Source organism: Pseudonaja textilis, chromosome 15 (assembly GCF_049901715.1).
Source record: "Pseudonaja textilis isolate UNSWEBS1 chromosome 15, rPseTex1.2, whole genome shotgun sequence".
Classification (NCBI taxonomy): domain Eukaryota; kingdom Metazoa; phylum Chordata; class Lepidosauria; order Squamata; family Elapidae; genus Pseudonaja; species Pseudonaja textilis.
Window position 1 is genome coordinate 54,891 of NC_142004.1, and position 19,417 is coordinate 74,307.

A 19,417-nucleotide genomic window follows, 5' to 3' on the forward strand; every position below is an offset into this window, starting at 1 on the left:
TGTGCTTTCTTGATTTTTGTACACGTTTGCAACGCTGCTGACATGAGTGGCTGTGCCCTCCTTCCCCCCGTGAAAGAGGGAGACCTTTCCTCATTGCAGCATAACAAAATGGGCCTTTAACGCTACACTGAGAAGCAGCTACTGATCTTCCAAGACAGAAGTGGCAAAATTGGACTCCCCGCTTCCATCTTCTGAGCCAATTTGAATGACTCCGGGGGCTACGATCATTTCATGTCCCCATGACATTCATCTGATGGCTCAGATGCAGAAGAGAACCTGCTGTGGCCCCAGAGTGGAAACGAGGAAGTGACCCTACGATGGAAGCCTTTCCATCAACATTTCCCATCCTTCCTATGGGACGGTGATGACCTTTTCCTGTTGACGTCCTTCAATTTGGAAACAATTGTTCTTATATTTGCAGACAGAAAGACCAGGGCTGGAAGCCGTCCTGAGTCTTGAGAGGAGTCGTCTTGACGAGCAGCAGAAAACCTGGCAGCCCTGTGCAGCCAGGCTTGTGTTCCGGCCTTCTCAGTGTTTCCTTTTCCACCCCTTGCAGGGTTGCTTCAGGAGCTTTGCTCCAAACCTGACATACTTTCCTCCACAGTGTCCCACTGAACGATCTGCATGCACTAAGGAGGGGGAATCGTCTCCAGGGCTCAGAATTTTGCGGTGGTTTCCCTCCTAGAGGTCCGAAGTGCCTGGGTGGTTTAGTTTCCTTGGAATGCATGCGCCTTCAGAGGGGAAGAGAAGGGCTGTCCCTAGAGTTGGAAGGAGCTGCCAGAAGAGAGGACGTGGGTTTGGGTAGGAGCCCTTCGTAGCCACTCGGCCCAAGGAGACTGCTCTGCCGCCCACTGCGGCCTGATGGCCCTGTCTCTCGGGAACCAGTGTGGGAACAACCCTGGGCAGTGTGGCTTGGACAATCCAAGCGGGTGGCCCCCGAGAGGTGCCAAGGGTCAGTTGCATGGCTGGAAGGCAGGATGCTGTTCTGACTGGAGACCTGGCGTCAGCCCTGGGGGGGATGTTGGCAGGCCTACCTCAGGAGAGGGAAGAAGCGCCTGCCTTCTGTCCCTTAAGTCACGGTGCTGGCGGGGCCTGACTTCTGAGCTGTTCAGGAGGAGAGGTGCAGGCTCCCGATGAAGAACTCCACTCACCCGGGTCACTGGTACCGTCTTCCCCAGCTCTGCATCTTTTGCTGGATGCCCCCTGGAGACACCCATTGTCAGCTAGCCAAGCATGCCTGTTCCTTCTTGCAAGTCCCCAGTACTGCATCAGTCAAAGCTTCTGCCTGCTACCTTATAGGAGCACAAGGAAGGCCAGCTCAGAAGCTGCAGAAGGATTCCTCCCAGGAAAGAAAGACTCCCTTCCTGCTTGGAGCTGGCCCGGTTTTCTGAAATGTTTAGCCAGAGAACAGAACTGTGCAGCTCCTTGGCATTTTGCTCAGTCTGGGAAGGTAGGCAAAACAGACACTGGTACCTGCAGCCCTGGCTGACCTGACCTTGCTTGCAAAGCTTGGACTGCCCCGCTGGGAGGACACACTGCGCTTTGAAAAAGAAGAAGTGGCGGCATCCAGCCCCTTGTGGTCTTCTCCTTTGCTTTCTGGGGATGACAGTTGAGGTGATTATTCCTTGGGATGGGGATGTGGGGTGAAAAGGATGCCACAATTCCGTGTTTAACCTCTTTGGCCCAGCTTGTCAGAGGGTGCAGCTGCAGAAATTACACTAGTGTTTCTAGGTGGGTACTGATCAAATACACTTGTGTTCCGGAGCTGAGTGTAAGTGTGTCTGTGGCTCTGCCAAATTGTGGGCTCATCTGCTGCTTTCCCCTATGCTGGGTGTGTGCGTGTCCACGTGTGCAGGTAGCTCGTATGGTCAGAGTGCAGCCTTGGGTTTTGGTGCTGGGAAAGGAGTGAACTGCTGGGTGTGGAGAGCGAAGGCCTAGGATGAGGCGATTGGCCTGGTGGAGGAGGGTTCTGGCTACAGTGTGGGGACCAGCTTTTGGTAAAGAAAGGCTGAGTTATTGTAATTTCCCTGGGAGAATAAGCAGCGTTCCTTTAAACTGACATCAGATGCAGCTGCCAGACTTGCCAGCATAATGGAAGCCCTAGTAATTGCTATGGTAGTTCCTTTTATAGATCAGAGCTCTTGGAATAAATTTAATTACTTGTAGCTGAATCCAGTAAAAACTCTCTTTTCCCATAGCCTCTGTGGAGCCCAGCAGAGGTTGCTTGTTCATACAGCGAAGGTTCCTTTGTGCTACATTGTCCCATTAGTTTTACTTTTATTCTGCCTTTATTATAAATAAATATAAATAACTCAAGGTGTCAAGCATATCTAGTGCTCCTTGCTCCTCTTACTTCCTCCACAACAACCACCCTGTGAGGTGGGGTGGGCAGAGAGAGAGGGACTGGGACAAAGTCACCGGGCCAGATTTCATGGCTAAAGCAGGACTAGAACCTGCCAACCCTTGTCAGACCAACCTTTGAGGGGCTGTGAATTGATTCTCCTCAGTGCCTGAAAGCAGGACAAATCTTGTGGCTGGAAGCTTTGCAGAGACAGATCCAAGCTTTCTGGCGGTGGGAACGATTATGCAGTGGAAAGCCAGCCCCGGAGTTGCAAGGCTCCACATTCATGAAGGTCAGGTAGCTATTTGTCTGAGATGGAAGCAGGACTTCTGCCCCAGGCACGAGTTTGGGCTCCCTTCCTGCCCTCAGGTTGGTTGGTCTGCCTCTCCTCAGCCAGGTGCCTTCTTGGGACAGCAGCAAGCTGCAGTGACTGGGCAATATCTGTGCTGGAGAGTTTCTGCTCTTACCAGCCAGCCTTACAACCCTTTCTGTCAGCTATGCCCCCTGTACACTGAGTGGAGTTAAGCTTCTTTGGGCGGCTGCAAGCAGCAATTTGCACATTTCTCTCTTGTGAATTTTCTACATCCATTTATTTGTTTAGCTTGTCTTGGCACTTCAGCATGATGGTAGTTAAACAACTTGGCAGTCTGCCAGTCCTCTCCCATCAAATGTCTTCTTGCCGGCATGGGGGATGCCATCTAGAACTCACCATTCCCCATAAGCAGACGAAAAGATTCTTTTGGAAGCCTCCCAGGAGTCCCAGGGGCTTTGGACCCAAGAGTTGCCCGGAGGGGAGAGGGGGCTGGTAGACTTCCCTTGACCTCCCTGGCATCAAAGCATCCAGCCTGGATGAGAAGCACGGGTGGTCTCTAGGACAAAGGTGGAGCCCCAAGGCATGGGGCCTCGATCGTGCTGGCACAAGGGCGAGAGTCTCTTCCCAGGGGCCAGCACTGCCGCTTCAGGTGCCCCAGCTGACTTTTGCTCATGTTGTCACAGGCCTACTTCCGACAGGGGGTTGCCCTCCAGTACCTTGGGCGCCATGCCGACGCTTTGGCAGCCTTTGCCTCTGGCTTGGCCCAAGATCCCAAGAGCCTGCAGCTCCTGGTGGGCATGGTGGAAGCTGCCATGAAGTCTCCCATGCGAGGTAAGAGGGGGCTTTTTGGCCAGGGTGGAGGAGGGGCAGGGTTGGAAGGCCTCTTGTTGCATGACTGCTCCCCTGACTTTGGAACATGGGCTATGCCATGCCATGGGGGATTATGGGAACTGGATCACAGGTTCCCATCCCAGTGGTGTGAACTGGCCTCGGCTTTCTCTTCAGAGCCTCTCGAGCCAACGTACCAGCAGCTGCAGAGGATGAAGCTGGACAAGAGCCCCTTTGTGGTGGTTTCTGTGATTGGGCAGGAGCTGCTGACAGCTGGCCATCATGGCGCCTCCGTTGTGGTTCTGGAAGCGGCCTTGAAGATCGGCACCTGCAGCTTGAAACTGAGGGGCTCCGTCTTCTCTGCCCTGAGCAGTGCCTACTGGTCTCTGGGCAATGCCGAGAAGAGCTCAGGCTACATGCAGCAGGACTTGGATGTTGCCAAGACCTTAGGTAGCCACATGTTTTTGTGTGGGTGGGAGGTCTGATGGCTGGTGGCAGGTTTACATGGTTCCCTTTCTCCCAGGATGTTCAGGTGTCTCCAGGCATTGCCACAATGATTGCTTTCTGGGCATTAGGAAGCAATGTCCAGTGGACACTCTGGGTCTGCCAGGACAAGCAAAGGGGCTCGGGTATAAAAGGAAAGACCACTGGGGATGTAGGTGGTGGCACCCCTTCTTGTCGCTCCAGGCTGCACCAGGGGATGGGGTTTACAGGGCATCCTCCTGAAAGGGCCTTCCAGCTCACCCTCGGCTTCGTTTGGCTTCTCCTGCAGGTGACCAGATAGGTGAATGCCGCGCTCATGGCAATCTGGGCTCTGCTTTCTTCTCCAAGGGAAATTACCGGGAGGCCTTGACTAATCACAGACATCAGCTGGTACTTGCCATGAAGCTCAAGGACAGAGAGGTAGGAGAGGAGGGCAGGAGGGGGGGGGGGATCTCTTTGTGGTGAAAAAGGCTGAGGCAGCACCCACTTGGAATGCCAAATCTACACCAGACTTGGTGAAGGCAGCCTGGCAGAAGAGATCAGGTAGCCTTGGCACCTGCTGGCCAGAAATCCTACAGCAGTGCCAGTCCTGACATGGGTGCTGGGAAGACAACAAGGCGCTGGTTAACAAGCTACCCTGTGCAGAGCTGTCTCTTGCGCAGAGGCGCTGAGCAGTGTGGTCTCCTTGGCAAGGATTAAGATCAAGGTTCGTGGTTAGCATCTTTGGCTCACTGGCGAAGCAGGGTTCTGCCCAATCATTCCATCTATAATCTCTCTGGGTTTACAATTAAGATCTATTGTCAACACACAGCTTTGTTGTGCCAAACCCTTTGGGGAAGCTGGAGTGGGATACAAGGTGCCCCATTCCAGCAGCCCCCCAATTGCCCAGTTCTTGCAAATGAGGAAAAAAGCTCAGCGTGTTCCTTGGGGGCGGGGTTCCATCTGGGGACACAACCCGCCTCTCACGTGGCTCTGCAATGGCTTTGCCCAGGCGGCTTGTCTGATTACCTCTGGGGTGGTGCTTGCATGGGCTGTGAGCCAAGACCAAATCAGAAGATTTAGCCCAGAAACAGATGCTGGGAGTGGGGAGGGCCTGTTGGGGCTCAAGCAAACATGGCACGTCTGTTCCACGAACTGTTGCGTGTGGGTGGGCAGGGCAGAGCAGCAGACACACAACCGGTTCGGTGCCTGCTGCTCTTCAGCGCTACCGGTTCTATAGAACTGGGCCAAACGGGTAGCATCCCACCCCTGGGCGTTAGGGTGTGCCTTGAGGGCTGTCACCACCTTCTGCAGCTCTTGACTCTTCCCTGCAGGCTGCTTCCTCCGCCCTCAGCAGCCTTGGCCACGTCTACACTGCCATCGGGGACTACCCCAACGCCTTGGCCAGCCACAAGCAGTGTGTCCTTCTAGCCAAGCAAGGCAAAGAGGAGCTCTCTGAAGCGCGGGAACTGGGCAACATGGGAGCTGTCTACATCGCCATGGGTGACTTCGAGAACGCGGTGCAGTGCCATGAGCAGCACCTGAGGATTGCCAAGGCTCTCGGCAATAAGCGGGAGGAGGCCCGGGCCTACAGCAACCTGGGCAGCGCCTACCACTATCACCGCAACTTTGACAAGGCCATGTCTTATCACAACCATGTTCTGGAGCTTGCCCAGGAGCTGGAGGAGAAGCCTATTGAGATGCGAGCATATGCCGGGCTCGGTCATGCGGCCCGCTGCATGCAGGATCTGGAGCGGGCCAAACAGTATCACGAGGAGCAGCTGCACATCGCCAAGAGCCTGCAGGATCGAGCTGCAGAGGGCCGGGCCTCTTCCAATCTAGGTGAGGGGATCCTTTCCTGGGCTACACCCTCAGTGCTAGAGCGTGAGCCCTGTGAGCCCTTATGCTCAGGCAGGCAGCTGACCGAGCCTGGCACAGGATGAGTGGTCTTCAGACAGAGCTGTGCAGCAGTCAGTCATGGCTCAGCCCCCAATCCCCCAGGCTTACCCTCGTCAGTTTGGAGGAGAAGTTCCCTCGGCTAGGATTTAAACTCCAAACTACATGCCAGGCTGCTCTGGGTCCCACTCCTTCCCTTGGCTGAAACAGTAGCAGAGAGGGTGCTAGCCCACAAACCAGGCACAGAGCTCAGGCAAGGGCTCGAGGCTGGGAATCTGTGGGGACCTGTGCGGCTACGCCCACAAAGCCCCATGGCAACTTCGGGGGGGGGGGGGACCCCAGGACTCTGCTTGGGAGAGACTCAGGGCTGAAGTTACACCATGCCAGAGGGCAGCAGGAACTTCTCTTGAGAAAACTGAGGCTGAAAGCGCAGAACAAGCCGGACAGGTGCATTTCTGGAGAGGCTGCAGGTTCTTTGCTGGTTTTCGTTCCTGACATCAATTCAGGCCCTGTGTTTATGCCAGGAACGAAAGCCAGCAAAGGACCTGCAGCCTCCTTCAAAAACCATTTCCCCTCCAGCTGCCTCTACAGGACAGGGGCATGGGGGGCAATCCTTTTGCACATGCTCTATGATAGTGGGTGCACCTGCCAAAGGAGCAGCGCTCCTTTTCTGATGCCCAGGTGTGTGCATGTGTGTGAGGGGGTTCCTGCTCCTTGGCCTGCTTAACCCTGCCTGTGCTCTGTAAGACCAGAAGCCAGGCAGGGTTAGGCAGGCCAAGGAGCAGGAACCCCCTCCCCACTTCCTTCAAGCCCAGGACACCACTTTCGGCCTGGCTGTTGCAGTGGCTTTGCCTGGTTCCCTGTGCACACAGATGTGATCCCAAATTCCTGTCGGTCCCAAGATGATGGTTCTGGTGAACTAGTTGTTTGCTTGCCTCCTGCTCTGCATCCAGAGACTGCCTGTACTACCTGCAGAGACCAAACCACTCTTGATCTCTCTTGGCCCAGAGAGGAAAGTGGGGGGGGAGGCACGGGCTGGGGCTGGTTGAACCTCTTCTAACTGCCAAGAGGCAAGCACGGCAACCAGCTGCCAAGGCATTATACTGGGGGTCTTGCAGGTCGGGTGCAGGAGATTCCCAGCTGGGCTGTGTCTTTTCCTCCTGTGCTGGCAGAGTCCCAGCTGCCTCCTGGCCTGCGCTCGTGCGGGCTCTGGGACAGAAGCGGCCATTTGCTGTTCCTTGCAGGGATCATCCACCAGATAAAGGGGGACTACGAGATGGCCCTGAAACTGCACAAGGGGCACCTCTCCATTGCACAGGAGCTGAATGACTACGCAGCCCAAGGGAGGGCCTACGGCAACATGGGCAATGCCTACAACGCTCTGGGCACGTTTGACTATGCTGTCAAGTACCACCGTCAGGAGCTGCAGATCTCCATGGAGGTGAACGATCGGGCCTCCCAGGCCTCCACTCATGGCAACCTGGCTGTAGCCTATCAAGCGCTGGGGGCCCATGACCGGGCACTCCAGCACTACCAGAACCACCTGAACATTGCCCGGGAGCTGCGGGATGTCCAGAGTGAGGCCAGGGCTCTGGGCAACCTGGGGAACTTCCACTGCTCCCGGGGAGAGTTCACCCAGGCAGTCCCGTACTACGAGCAATACCTGCAACTCTCCCCGGAGCTGCAGGACATGGAGAGCGAAGGCAAAATCTGCCACAACCTGGGCTATGCCCAGTACTGCCTGGGCAACTACGAGGAAGCCGTGAAGTACTACGAGCAAGACCTGGCACTGGCCAAGGACTTGCACGACAAGCTCAGCCAGGCCAAGGCCTACTGCAACCTGGGCCTGGCCTTCAAGGCCCTGGGCCGCTTCTCTGAAGCAGAGGAGTGCCAGAAGTATCTGCTGTCCCTTGCCCAGTCCCTCAGCAACCCTCAGGCCAAGTTCCGAGCCCTGGGCAACCTGGGGGACATTGCCATCTGCAAGAGAGACGTGGGCAGCGCCGTCAAGCTCTACGAGCAGCAGCTCAGCCTCGCTCATCAAGCCGCAGACAGGAAGCTGGAGGCGAGCGCCTATGCAGCTCTTGGCTCAGCCTACCGTCTGCTGCAGAAGTACGACAAGGCGCTGGGCTACCATACGCAGGAACTGGAGGTACATCAAGAGCTGGGCGAGATGCTGGGAGAATGCCGGGCACACGGGCACCTGGCGGCGGTCTACATGGCCTTGGGCAAGTACACCATGGCCTTCAAGGGTTACCAGGAGCAGCTGGAGGTGGGCCAGAAGCTGAAGGACCCTGGCATCGAAGCCCAGGTCTATGGCAATATGGGCATCACCAAAATGAACATGAATGCCACAGAGGCGGCCATTGGCTTCTTTGAGCAACAGCTGGCCACCCTGCAGCAGCTGAGCGGGAGCGAGGCCGTGCTGGACAGAGGCCGAGCCTTTGGCAATTTGGGTGACTGCTACGAAGCCCTGGGCGACTACGAGGAAGCCATCAAATATTACGACCAGTACCTGTCTGTGGCCCAGAGCCTCAGCCGCATGCAGGACCAGGTGAAGGCCTATCGGGGCCTAGGCAGCGGGCACAGGTGAGGGGTTCTCATGAACACGCTGGGAGCAGAGGAAGGGGGCAGTTTACTTGGGGAGAGAGATGAGGTTGCAGAGCCGGATCTATTGATCTTGCTGTGCCCCACTGCTAGGCTTGGCTAGCCCGGGCATGCAGGATGAGCAGCTGTTGCTATGACGGGCAGCTCTCTCATTGGGGTGGGGGCAAAAGAAGGGTAACTCTGGCATTGCCTTCCCATAGGGCAATGGGCAACCTGCAACAGGCCCTGGTTTGCTTTGAGAAAAGGCTTGTGGTGGCCCATGAGCTTGGAGACGCCTTTGATAAAGCCCAGGCATATGGAGAACTGGGCACTCTGCACAGCCAGCTGGGCAATTTCGAACAGGCTATCTCCTGTCTCGAGCGCCAGTTGGGCATTGCGCGGGACATGAAGGACCAGGCCCTGGAGGGCAACGCAGCTTGTGGCTTGGGCAGCGTCTATCAGCAAATGGCAGAATACGACACGGCCCTTCAGTACCACCAGATGGACCTCAGGATTGCAGAGGAAACTAACAATCCAGCTTGCCAAGGCCGGGCATACGGCAACCTAGGCCTCACCTACGAGTCGCTGGGAACTTACGAGAGAGCCGTGGTCTACCAGGAGCAGCACCTCAGCATCGCAGCCCAGTTGAATGACCTGGCAGCCAAAACTGCCTCCTACAGTAGCCTGGGCAGGACGCACCACGCCTTGCAGAACTATCCCCAGGCGGTGATGTACCTGCAGGAAGGTCAGTAGCCATGCAAGGCCTGCAGCCAATACACACCCAAGGCAGGATGTGGCTCCCAGGGGAAATGCCTCTCCTTGGGCGGGGGAGCTCTCCTTTGGTCAGCCTGGGTGGAGCAAAGCCAGAGTTCTCCTCAGCCACGTTATGGGAGAGGCTGGTAAAGAAAGGAGGGGAATCTGGTGGCAAACCAGAGCGCAGCAAGAGGCTGGTGGGCCCTCAGATTCCGCCCCCCTTCTTCCCACAGGGCTGAGGCTGGCTGAGCAGCTGGGGCGCAGGGAGGATGAAGCCAGGATCCGTCATGGCTTGGGCCTTTCGCTTTGGGCGAGTGGAAACTTGGAGGAGGCTCAGCATCAGGTGGGCAATGGGCACCTACAGGGACTCCACCTTTCTTGGCTGAGCAGCAGAGACTGACCCTCCAGGCGTTGCTTCCTCTCGCAGCTCTACCGGGCTTCAGCCCTCTTTGAGACCATCCGGCACGAAGTGCGGCTGAGCACTGACTACAAGCTCTCGCTGTTTGACCTGCAGACCTCTTCCTACCAAGCCCTGCAACGGGTGCTGGTCACGCTGGGTAAGAAGGGCGGGTTTTGCGGGAGAGGAAGGGCACATGCTTGGGACTGTTATGGGTCATCAGTCTTGCTTGCAAAGCCATTGGCCTAAAGGGTGGGGGAGGAGAGGCAAAATCAGCAGGTGCCTGAGAAGCGGCTGGTCTGTAGCTCCCTGCCCCTTCCTGGGCCACAACTGAAATATCACTGGGGTGGGGGGTGGGGCTTTTGCAGGCCATCACGATGAAGCATTAGCAGTGGCCGAGAGAGGTCGGACGAGAGCCTTTGCTGACCTGCTGGTGGAGCGTCAGACTGGGCAGCAGGATTCTGACCCTTACTCCCCTGTGACGGTGGATCAGGTCTTGGAGACCGTGAATGGCCAGAAGGGACTGGTCCTCTACTTCTCACTGGCAGCGGGATACATGTACAGCTGGCTCTTGGCTCCTGGGGCAGGTAGAAAAGGGGGCTGGGTGCATGCTGCTCCTGGGAGGGGGCCGTGCTGCTCTTCCCACTCCGGCTCCTCCAGCGGCTAAGAAGAGTCTGGCTCCTGGATGGATGGGAGTGTGTCTCCAACCACCTTCTGTTTTGCCCAGCAACATTTGCTGCGCTGGGGAGCCCATCAGGATTCTGCCCGTCAAGTCTCCCTGCAGTCGGTCTGCTCTCTGCTTTTAGGGATCCTGAAGTTCCACGAATGCTACCTGGGTGAGGGCCCAGCTGGGCACTCGGGAGACTTGCCCGACAGGAGCTCCGGTCTGCATACACTCGCCAGCTCAGCGCTAGAGCAGCTCAGCTCCAGCATACGAGAAGCCCTGGGGGTGGATCCCCCTTTTGTGAGGTGAGTGCCTATCCCTGCAGGTGCGTGTGGGGTTGGAGTGGGATTCCTGTCACAGCACCTCAACTCCCCCAACCTAGGGCTAGGCCTGGTTTGTGCGCGCCAGAGGTGGGAAGTCAGCTTCCTTGAGCAGTGGAGAGGCCTGGGGCAGAGGGTGAGATTCAGGGGCAGCTGATGAATTAAAAGCCTGTCCCCAACAGTAGTGTCCATTCAGTCCAGTGCAGAGGCTGGTTTCCTAGCAGCATTTGGTCCACTTCCGCCAAGGGCCTGTCTGCTCACTTCTGTATGGGTTGGGAGCAAGGCTGCCTCCTTCACCCTCCTGGTTGGGGCTCCAGGCACAGCTGCCCCTGAAGCCCCGCTCAAAGAACCGGTGCAGGGTGGAGCAGCCTCTAATGGACTGTCTAAGGAGGGTCTCGGTCATCCAGGTCAGGGTTGTCCCAATGGGCTTTTTTCAAGAGGCCACTGGACTTTTTGTTTTTTTCTTTGAAGATGTTTCGTTTTTCATCCAAGAAGCTTCTTCAGCTCTGAAGGAGGAGAGCGGAAGAAGCTTCTTGGATGAGAAGCGAACAGTCTTCAGAGAAAAACCAGGAAGTCCAGTGGCCTCTTGAAAAAAAGCACTTTGGGGACCTCCAATGGACTAGAAGCAGATTCTGAATGGAAAGGGTCTCATTCAGACAGGGAAGATTCCTGTCCCAGGGGGCTGGCAGGGAGACCCAGACGGTTGATGCCCGTGCTTGTAGTCCCAGCAGGGTGCCCCCATCTGGAAGGGACCATCCAGATGTGGCTCTCGGGAGCTGCATCTTCCCGCTGTCTTCTTGGAACCTTCAAGGGGAAGGGCAGAGTTTGGCAGTGATCTCTTTGGCTATTGTTGGCTTACTGTGGATGATCAGCAGAGACAGGTTGCCGTGCAGCCCCCGCCCCATGGCTGGGTCCAGCGTGACCCCTTGGCTTCCACCGAGGTCTCCTCCCTTTGCCAGCAGTGAGATGGAAAGCGAAGCAGGAGACCTGATGGACCAGCCCCCAGAGGAGATGAGTGGCAAGCTGAACTCCTCCAATGACCCCACTGGCTTCCTGAGGATGGTGAGCAGGAACAACCTCTTCAACAGGTGAGCTCTACGTGGCTGAACATTGTCAGGTCACAGGGCTGTGGAGGCTGCAGATGAGGAGGGAGGGCCACAAGGCAAGAGCTGGTTCCCCGGAGGCATTGCAACAGCCTCCCAGGGGAACTGTGGGTCTCCTCTGGGAATGGGCGAAGCCCGATGCCTGCAGGAAAGAGGGAAGGTGCACAGCTCCTGCAGTGGGAGAGACCCACCTGGATCATCTAATCAGGATGGAGATGGCGGGGTTCCAGAAGGTTATTGGCGTAAGGCAGCTAACCCAAAGCAGCAGGGGAGATGGGGGGGGAGGTGGGGGGGCAGAAGGCAGGCAGGCAAGGCTGGGGCAGCCTCCATTCCCGCCTGACTTGGGAGAATCACCAACGCTCCGAGGAGGCTGCAGTGTTGGCACTGCTGGGCAGTGCCACTGCCTCCACCCAGCAAACCTGATGACCAGCCTTGTGAGCTGAATGAATCTGATGGATCCCACTGAGGACGACGGGGGGTTGGATTTCATCCCAGGCTTTGGTAGCTGCACTTGCAGAACCCGAGTTGCAGGCCAATTGTTGGGGGGAGGGGCTGCCAACGGGAGATAAAAGCAAGCCCCAACAGAGAGGGGCTCTCCTGGTGGGCAGATTGCTGGGTCAGTGACATCACGCCAGGCTCTTTCATGGTGGGGAGGTCCTCCTCAGCCTCCCCCCGCCTGATGCCGTCTGTCTCCACAGGAGCTGCCAGAGCACCAGCAGCCTCTTTGCTGGCTCTGCATCCTCTACAGCGAAGGAGGAGGGCCTCACATCCTCCCTACCTCGATGGCCTGACTCCTCCAGCAAGTCGCCTCTTCGTGTCCTCTATGACATGCTGATTGGACCACTGGAAGGGGTGAGCTGGGGCCCAGAGGGTGAACCCCAGATGGGCCCTGAGAAGCTTGGGGTTTTCCCATGGAGCAGCCAGATGGGCAGGCCCAGGAAGAGCAGCCCCCGCTGGGACTAAGGAGGAAGGAGAGCTGCAGGAGCAGGGAGGGCTCCTTCGGGAAGGAGCAGATTTGGGGCTCTGAAACTCGGAGACTTTTCCCAGCCACTTGTCCTGTCCCCTCCTGGGCTGACGGAGGAGAGGCGGCGCTTCTGGGTTGCTGCAGCCCTTGTGACAGCTTGGACCCGCCGTGCCATTCCTGTTCCGCCTCACAGGGAGGGAAGCCCCTTTGCAGCCACAGGAAGCGCAGGGTGAGATTTTGGGGATCAGCCCCCAAGAAGAGTCAAAGCAGCTGGTGAGCGAGGACACGGAGGACGTAGCAGTGGCTCCGATGCAGTTGTGGGGGAGGAGCCCCAGATATGAAGGGGGGGTGTTTCCTGACCAGAAGCCCAAGCCTGCTTATGCCGCTTTTCTCCCTTTACAGGGCCTGATGCACTCCAGTGGCCCAGTGGGGCGTCACCGGCAGCTGGTCCTTGTCTTGGAGGGAGAGTTGTACCTCATCCCATTCGCTCTGCTCAAGGGCAGCTCATCCAATGAGTATCTATACGAACGCTTCAGCCTTATTGCTGTGCCCTCCATCCAAGCCCTGAGTGCCAGTGCCAAGGTGGGCAGGGTGGGGCTTGTGCTCCAAGGGTGACAGCCGGGAATATCCCATTCCGATACAAGCTCCCTTGGTTCTTCCCCTGCCTCTTCTGCCAGGCTGGGCTGCCCGGCAGCCACTGCTCCAAAGGGGGAGCCAAAGCACTGAGCAGGGACCCTTTCCTTTGCTCTTCCTTCCCCTGATGGCTCTCGAGATGCTGGGCTCGCCTGTGTCTTACCTGCCTGGAAAGATGGGGCTTCCAAGCAGAGCACTTCCTCAAACCTGGGCACAGAGCTCAGGAGAGGCACAGGCAGGGCGGACAGACGTTTTGCTTCCTTCCAAGGGCAAAAGGTAAGTTTCTTTGGAAGGTGGCTACACATCATCGGGGGATTCTCCTAACAGTGGCTGGTAGGTAAAGATAGAAGTGGCATTGCTGTCAGTGTTGCTGCTCTTCCCACTGAAGTGGAGTTCTCTTCCAGGGCCAGGCCAAGAAGAACGCCTCAGCTTATGGCAGCTCCTCTTCCACGGCCGCTGTCATTGGCAACCCGAAGTTGCCGTCCTCCGTGATGGACCGCTGGCTGTGGGGTCCCATGCCCTCTGCGGAAGAGGAGGCCTATGCGGTATCAGAACTGCTTGGCTGCCAGGCACTGGTGGGCAGTGCAGCCACCAAGGAGACGGTGATGAGTGCCCTGGCACAGGCTGAATGTGTGCATTTTGCTACGCACATCTCTTGGAAGCTGGCTGCCCTGGTTCTGGCGCCCAACGCCGAGAGCACGCCCTCCGGTCAGAAGGGGTCCTTTGGAAACTCTTACATGATCCCAGAGTCTTTGCACATGCAGGATGATGCAAGTGATGTGGGGAGCATCTCGGACTGCCCCCCGCTGCAGGAGGTTCTGCTCACAGCAGCCGACGTGCTGGAACTTCGCTTGCCAGTCAAGCTGGTGTTCCTGGGTTCCTACCAGGAAGCCAACAGCAAGGTCACAGCAGATGGGCTGGTAGGGCTGACACGGGCCTTCCTGGCTGCCGGTGCCCTTTGTGTCCTGGTCTCCTTATGGCCGGTTCCAGGGGCAGCATCCAAGGTCTTTGTGCACACCTTCTACTCTGCCCTGCTGAATGGGCTGAAGGCCAGCGCTGCGCTCGGCGAGGCGATGAAGAGGCTGCAGAGCAGCACACTGTTTTCCCACCCCTCCAACTGGGCAGGTGAGGAAGGGCTCCTTGGAGAGCTTGTGGAGAGCCAGTCACAGTCCTGTGGGGGAGGCAACTGCTACGCTGTCTGCTGGGGGCTTGCGGGAGAGAGACGGGTTGCAATGGCTTTGCTGCTGTAACTCTATGTGCCTAAAAAGGCTGCCTTGTTTGCTACGAGGTGCCTCGGAGTAAGAAGAGGTACAACAAAGATACTCAGAAATGTGAAGCTGTGCAGGGAATGAGGGCAGCCAAACAGAACAGGCAGAGCTCATTGACCTGGTGAGGCCCAAGAGCATGTGCCTCGAGGCTCCTGTTTCTGCTCCGCAGGCTTTGTACTGATCGGCAGCGACGTGAAATTCAACAGTGCTTCTTCCCTGGTTGGGCAAGCCTTGACTGACATCCTCCAGTACCCGGAACGAGCACGAGATGCTTTGCGGGTCCTGCTGCATCTGGTGAGGAGCATCAGGGACTCGGCAGTCTGTTGCCTGAGGCCGCTGGGGCGCCCTAGGCAGCTCACCCCCTCTCCTCCCTCTCAGGTGGAGAAGTCCTTGCAGCGCATCCACAGTGGGCAGCACAACTCCATGTACACCTCTCAGCAGAGTGTGGAGAATAAAGTTGGTGGCATCCCTGGCTGGCAGGCCCTGCTGACAGCCGTGGGCTTCCGGCTGGACCCTCCAGCCAGTGGGCTTCCAGCCGCTGTCTTCTTCCCCACAGCGGACCCCGGGGACAGACTGCAGCAGTGCAGCAGCACCATCCAGTCTTTGCTTGGTGAGTAAACACTGGTGGGTCCCTCGAGGGAACCTTGGCAACCTGGGCTGCAGCGACTAAGTCCTCCAAGTTCTGCCTCCTCCTCGTAGGTTTGCCAAATGCTGCCTTGCAGGCCCTCTGCAAGCTGATCACCACCTCTGAAACAGGAGAGCAGCTGATTAGCCAGGCAAGTATTGGCCTGCCTTCACGGCAGTGCGGCAGGCTGCCTCTGGAGGTCCTGGCTCCAGGGCATCTGAGCCAACGCTTTGCTCTCCCCCTCTTGCTGCTCCAAAGCATCGAGCTGCTGCCCTGCATTCCAGCCTAGCTCTAAACATTTCTCTCTCTCTCTTCCACCCCCCTCCTGCCTGCCTGCCCTTTCTACTCCCCAAAGGCTGTTAAAAATATGGTGGGAATGGTGAGTACAGGATTCCCCCCCCTCCCCCCAATCCTCTGGGCCGACAAGAGGGACAGGGGGCGATGACCCCCCCCTTCCCTGCTTGAGCAGATGGGTAGGGCTGGCTTCGTGGGGTTTCCTCCTTTCTTCTGCTGTGACTGTTTTGCTTTTGCGCCCCCTTTTCTTTCCTGGTATTTTCCTGGGGCAAACCTTGGTAGGAAGGAAGGGCAGAAGGGCTGGGACCAACTGACTGGGAACTCCTTCTCCTCAGCTCCATCAGGTTTTGGTGCAGCTCCAGGTTGGAGAGAAGGAGCAAGATTTTGCACTGACCCCAATTCAAGTCTCCATCAGTGTTCAGCTTTGGCGGTTGCCTGGCTGCCATGAGTTCCTGGCAGCTCTTGGTAGGCAAATGTTTCTGGCAAGACAGGGAATTCTGTGGGGAACAGGGCTGGTTTTCTTGGGCTCCCCAAGAGGCTTCCACAGCTTGTGCTCGACTGGAGACGGGCAGAGGGTCTGCATTGAGGGGGAAAGAATCTGAGCATCTCGTAGGGGGCTCATTGGGCTGTCCTTTGCAGGGTTTGATCTGTGCGAGGTCGGGCAGGAGGAAGTGATCCTGAAGACAGGCAAACAGGCCAGCCGCCGGACGATGCATTTTGCACTCCAGACTCTGCTGGCTCTTTTTGGTGAGACTCTTTCTAAGGTGATGGGGGGGGAGCATGGAGAGCTTGGGGGGGAGCAGCTTATTTTCAGAGCTCCCTGGACTGGGAAGAATCACTAGGACAGAACGATGGCAGAGCCATGGTCTGGCCACGTCACTTGGCCGCTTCTGGCTTCTGCAAGCAGTACAACATACTGGTGCAGGCTTTCACAGCTGGTATTTGAAAATCTGCAACCATAGTCACCAAATCCTGAAGCCCAACACTACCCAGGGCAGCCATACTCGGCCCACAAGAACAGATGATGCCACTTACCACAGTCACAGGGCGGGGGAAGAGCTTAAAAAAGGTGAGGTTCTAGTGAAGAGCCACCTGAGAGAAGGCAGACAATCTTGGAGTGTGTGTGAAGCCCTCACCTTTTGTAAATGGGAGGATCTTAAACCTGAGTTCCCCAGTTGTGCTGCTTTAGAATTAATTTGCTGTCCCATTCCTCTCTAGATTCCACAGAACTTCCCAAACGTCTGAGCTTGGACAGCTCCTCCTCGCTTGAATCTCTGGCCTCAGCCCAATCCATCTCCAATCCTGGGCCACTCCCTGGCCATAATCCCCCCTTCTCTCCTACGGGTCCAGACAGCCTGGCCTCAGATGCCATCTCAGTCTACAGCCTGAGCTCCATTGCTTCTTCCATTAGCTTCGTCTCCAAACCTGAGGCCACATCTGAGGTAGGCGGCTCCAGGGGGCACCAAGACTCTGAGAGGTCCAAAGCTATTTATCCTCAGAGGGCCACCTTCTTACAGAGTAATTTTTCAACACAAGCCAAAGCTGGCCCCAGCAAAGATGAAGAAGAGTACGAAGGGTTCTCCATTGTGAGCAATGAGCCTCTGGCAGTATACCAGGAGAGCCCAGGCATGTTTTCCACAGACCAGAGCCTCTCCCAGGCTGAAGAAGTCAGAGACTCTGTTAACCTCAAGCACAGTATCAGTTCTCCAAATTCCCCAGGCAAAATGATGCTCATTCCCAGCCAAAACTCCCCTTTCCAGAAGGTTGGAAAACGAACAGGTTCAGATGTAGGTGAATCAGATCATTCCAGTACCGAAACAGATAGCACTGTCAAATCCCAAGAGGAAGGGAATGGCCCAAATTTGGATCCTCAGGAGCTGGCCCAGAAGATCCTGCAAGAAACCCAGAGTCACCTCCTCGCTGTGGAGCACCTCCAGCGTGCCGGCAGCCGTCACTATCCCCACCAACTTGGCCGAAGCAGCAGCTTGGATGAAGGGCCTGCCTCACCTTCTAGGGTCACCACCTTCCGGTCCTCAGAGACCAGTGCCTTTAGCAGGCCACTGTGCTCCAGCATCAAAAGTCAGCCTTCTCCTACCCCAGTGAGGCCTGAGCTCCTCCTCAGGAGTTCCTCCCTGCGAACATCCAGTTCTGGAGACAACAGCCCTTCTCCCTCCGAGATGTCCACCAAGGAAAATGCTAGGCAGCTTTCCCTCAGCCTGGACTCTTGTGGGCCTGTGGCAGATCAGCCAGTCTTCAGGCTGAAGTATCCCAGCTCTCCATACAGTGCCCATATATCCAGGTCTCCACCGAACATCTCTCCAAGCTCAGGGCATCGATCCCCAGTGGACAGCACTCCCTCCCCAGCCCTTTCCTATTCCTCTGCCAGCTCAGCCCGTTCCAGCCCCGCCAACCCACCTGCCCTAGACAAACTCAAGATGGCGGCCATCGATGGAAAGGTGCAGGCCATTCACAATCTGAAGATGTTCTGGCAAAATGTCCCCCAGCAACCCCCCGGACCCATGAGGAGCTCCCACAGCTCTTCTGGGAAGGCCTCCAAGCGAGATGTGCTGAGCCTGCTGAACCTGTCTCCCCGGCGTAGCAAAGAGGAAGCCACCGACAAACTGGAGCTGAAGGACTTGTCTGCTCCCTGTGCTCTTTTGCAGAAGAACTCTCCCAATGGGCGTAGACCTCCAGCTGACTCCAGCAGCACTCTAGAGTCCAGCTATCCCATACGGCTACCTTCTGGCAATGGCTACAAGTTTTTATCACCAGGAAGGTTCTTCCCTTCTTCGAAATGCTGAATCTCAAGAGGCTCATTTTTTTGTTTACCTGAGTGGAGTTTCTGGGCCTTTTTTTCCTGTTCACCAGCTTGAAAGATGCAGTACAGTAGGAAGCAGGTTGAGGAACTTGAGCCCAGTGAGATGGATTTGAGCCTATGGATCTTACTTAGTGACAGCCAGCCCTTCACTGTCTTCTTGGCTGCCACTATGTGGGGCTGGGTGGGGGAAGGGCAGCAATTCTAGGCAGCGCACAATTTTTTGTGTTGAAATACAAGCCATTTTGTCAGTGCTTCCAGGAAGGGTTGGGAGGCGGCTTCATGCTGACAGCAGCCGGCTGAGAAACAAAGTATAAGGTCACACAGAGAAGGACACGCTGCTTCTATTTCAAGGGCCAACCCAGAGGCTCTCCTGGCTGTGCCAGACAGACCTCCTTGTGGCAGGACAGGAACCCGCGGCCGGCTCCGTGCGGTGCCAATCTCCAAGTGACTGGGAACTGGCCATGCCAGGGGTCACCCGCTCAAGGCCTGCTGCACCAGAGGCCACCTTTCCTTCTCCCAGCTTCTCCCTATGTTGTCCGCCCTTCGGTCTCTTCCCGTTTAAATTTTGTGTCCTGTGAAGTGGGGGGGTGGGGGTGGGGGGTGTCTTTCTCTCCCATGTCTGGATCTTTCCTTAGTTTGCATGCAGCCGGGCCCCGAGCGCGTCCCCTTCCCAGCACAAGCCGGGCCCCCTTTTTCTTTCTAGGCTGAAGGCGCGCTTCGGGGTGGGGCGAGAGCCCGCGGCTGGGGAGGCCCCGCTCGCCTCGAGGCCAGGGAAGGAGAAGACCGCCGCGGCCTTTATACCCACGTCTGCCACCGCAGCCGTGCCGGGTCCCCGCTCGGGCGGCCCCTTCAACTCTATGCAAAGCCGCTCCGGGCGGGCCTCCGTGACGGTGCTTCGAACGCTCCCGGGCCCCGTCCGTCCACGCCGGGAGGCAGCGCCGCCTTTCGGCCGTGCTTGGCCCGACGGACTTTTTTTGTAGTCGCGCCTCCGTTTCCGGGCGGCGTTGCGCGTTTTGTATTCCGAGTCCGCCTGTACAGAGGAGTCCCTATTTTTATGCCACTTGCTGAGGCCTCCTGGCCGCCCTTTGTGGTTCCCGTCTCTTATTAAAGCATGAGCTTCTCTCTCTCTCTCTCTCTCTCTCGCCTCCTGTTTTC

The 19,417-nt window shown here is 57.0% G+C and overlaps 1 protein-coding gene across 6 annotated transcripts in view; it reads left to right on the forward strand.

Moving 5' to 3' along the window:
• The window catches only part of TTC28 (tetratricopeptide repeat domain 28), a 32,630-nt gene extending 13,242 nt beyond the window's left edge, over positions 1-19,388 (forward strand). For 2 of the 6 annotated variants that reach the window (XM_087912924.1, XM_087912927.1), the window contains 21 exons: positions 3,338-3,485; positions 3,660-3,932; positions 4,255-4,385; positions 5,279-5,786; positions 7,085-8,426; positions 8,645-9,168; positions 9,410-9,519; positions 9,604-9,733; positions 9,942-10,160; positions 10,380-10,542; positions 11,430-11,645; positions 12,359-12,512; positions 13,027-13,206; positions 13,662-14,382; positions 14,695-14,819; positions 14,904-15,135; positions 15,225-15,301; positions 15,506-15,529; positions 15,780-15,909; positions 16,084-16,191; positions 16,663-19,388. In XM_087912924.1, the coding sequence (XP_087769050.1) occupies positions 3,338-3,485; positions 3,660-3,932; positions 4,255-4,385; positions 5,279-5,786; positions 7,085-8,426; positions 8,645-9,168; positions 9,410-9,519; positions 9,604-9,733; positions 9,942-10,160; positions 10,380-10,542; positions 11,430-11,645; positions 12,359-12,512; positions 13,027-13,206; positions 13,662-14,382; positions 14,695-14,819; positions 14,904-15,135; positions 15,225-15,301; positions 15,506-15,529; positions 15,780-15,909; positions 16,084-16,191; positions 16,663-18,245 (7,098 nt within the window). In that variant the 3' untranslated portion in view covers positions 18,246-19,388. The remainder of the gene's footprint in view (positions 1-3,337; positions 3,486-3,659; positions 3,933-4,254; positions 4,386-5,278; positions 5,787-7,084; positions 8,427-8,644; positions 9,169-9,409; positions 9,520-9,603; positions 9,734-9,941; positions 10,161-10,379; positions 10,543-11,429; positions 11,646-12,358; positions 12,513-13,026; positions 13,207-13,661; positions 14,383-14,694; positions 14,820-14,903; positions 15,136-15,224; positions 15,302-15,505; positions 15,530-15,779; positions 15,910-16,083; positions 16,192-16,662) is intronic. The other 4 variants (XM_026719485.2, XM_087912928.1, XM_026719483.2 and 1 more) reach the window with 3 other exon arrangements.
• Positions 19,389-19,417: the final 29 nt, after the last annotated feature.